The sequence below is a fragment of the Silene latifolia genome, chromosome 2 (genome assembly GCF_048544455.1).
Source record: "Silene latifolia isolate original U9 population chromosome 2, ASM4854445v1, whole genome shotgun sequence".
Classification (NCBI taxonomy): domain Eukaryota; kingdom Viridiplantae; phylum Streptophyta; class Magnoliopsida; order Caryophyllales; family Caryophyllaceae; genus Silene; species Silene latifolia.
Window position 1 is genome coordinate 111,387,923 of NC_133527.1, and position 1,973 is coordinate 111,389,895.

The 1,973-nt window shown below is 38.1% G+C and overlaps 1 protein-coding gene across 1 annotated transcript; it reads left to right on the forward strand.

Moving 5' to 3' along the window:
* Positions 1–507: 507 nt before the first annotated feature.
* LOC141641182 (uncharacterized) lies at positions 508–1,427 on the forward strand. Its single transcript, XM_074449852.1, has 2 exons — positions 508–894; positions 1,101–1,427. The coding sequence occupies exons 1-2, from the start codon at positions 508–510 to the stop codon at positions 1,425–1,427; spliced, it is 714 nt and encodes a 237-aa protein (XP_074305953.1).
* The last annotated feature ends 546 nt before the right edge of the window (positions 1,428–1,973 follow it).

Below are 1,973 nucleotides of genomic sequence, written 5' to 3' on the forward strand. Positions count from 1 at the left end.
CAAACATGCGGCCCAATCATCACTGGGTGGTTGGCGGAAGGTGCAGAAATAAGGTATCTACAGTGAGGCGGGAGAGAATGCATGAGAATCAGTGATGAGACTTGAGGAAAGGAGAGAGTGGGGCGAACTTCGGGGACGAAGTTCATTTTAAGGGAGGGAGATTGTAATACCCCGTATTTTATAATTTTATAAATAATATTATGTTGCATTTTATACGAATTATGTAGGAGACGGAATAATAATAATAATAATATAATAATAATAATAATAATAATAATAATAATAATAATAATAATAATAATAATAATAATAATAATAATAATAATAATAATAATAATAATAATAATAATAATAATAATAATAATAATAATAATAATAATAATAATAATAATAATAATAATAATAATAATAATAATCAAGGTAAATGGAGGGACTCATGGGTTTTTCAAAGGTATGAGTGGGCTTAGGCAAGGGGACCCCTTGTCCCCTTAACTTTTTGCCCTTAGTATGGAGATGCTCTCTAGATTTTTGAGGAAACTGAACTCTAAACCCTTGGTCTCTCTTCACCCTAAATGCTCTAAACTCCACCTTACTCATCTGGTCTTTGCTGATGACCTTATGATCTTCACTAGAGGGGATGTGCCCTCTGTGAAGGGAGTTGTTGAGCTTCTTGACAAATTTACATCCTGGTGTGGCTTGAGAGCTAACATTACTAAGACTGAAATTTACTTTGGAGGAGTTTCAAACACTATTAAAGCTCAGATTCTCCAAGATACTGGGTTTGTTGAGGATAGCTTTCCTTTCAGATACCTGGGCATTCCCTTGAATTCTGCTAAGAATTCCCAGGAAGTTTATGGTACTTTACTCACCAAAATTCAGAATTGTCTGCTCCACGTACTGGTCCAATGGTTTTCTCTCATTTGCTGGTAGGATTCAGATTTTAAACTCTGTTTTTTTTGTATAGCTAACTTTTGGTGTGCAAGTGCTTTACTGCCAAAGAACATCATGAAACGTATTAACAAGCTTTGCAAAGATTATTTTTGGAACATTGAGGAGGGACAGAAAAAGATGGTATTTCTTTCTTGGAAGGCTATTTGCAGGCCTTACAAGGAGGGGGGGTTAATGTGAAGGAATTGCTCTCTTGGAACAAAGCCTTGTTAGCAAAATGGATTTGGGTTTTAGAGACTGACACCACTGGTAGTTGGGCAAGCTGGAACCAAACCTATGCTTTCCCTAATAGCTCAATCTGGCATCTAAGTATCAAAGATAGATTCTCTGAAAGCATGTGCAGCATTCTGAAAGTGAAAGATGAAATTGTAGCTAAAACACGTTCCATTGTTGCGGTTCATATTTGGTGCAAAGGCGGGAAATTCCAAGTGACTGATGCTTATAACTGGTTCAGATCCAAGGGTACTGAGGTCTACTAGTACAAAGCTCTACAGGGGCATGCTATTATTCCTAGCCATAGGGTTATCACAGGGTTTGCTGCTGCAAACACTCTCCCTATGGTTGATAAGTTGATCACTAGAGGCATTGCTATTGTTAATAGATGTGTACTTTGCCACTGTCAAGCTGAGTCTCACAGCCATGTTTTCTTCAGATGCTCCTTCTCTTAGGCCCTATGGAGGGCCCTGCTGCAATGGATGAACATCAGTGGTCGAAGTGATGATCTGCGTACTGAATTAAAATGGATTGTGAATGATAGAGGTTAAAAACATTGGAAACATGAATGGAGGAAGAGCTGCCTAGCTGTTGCTGTTTATTTTGTCTGGAAGGAACGCAACATGCGAATTTTTGCTGGTCAAGAATCTACTGTTGGGCAAATTGTTAGCCAAATCAAATTTGTTACTAAGATCAAATTGTTGTCTTGTATGCCAGTCAGTCGATGTCCTCTTAGAGAGGTTAGGTTGCTTGCCTGAATGTGGTTCCCTTAGTGGATAGAGTTGTGGGGTAATATCCGTATAAGACCCTCT

Coding starts and splice junctions, on each gene's coding strand:
- LOC141641182 (XM_074449852.1), top strand. CDS start 508: ATGGAGATGCTCTCTAGATTTTTGAGGAAACTGAACTCTAAACCCTTG. Junction 895..1,100: donor TTCAGAATTGTCTGCTCCAC/GTACTGGTCCAA, acceptor GGCTATTTGCAG/GCCTTACAAGGAGGGGGGGT.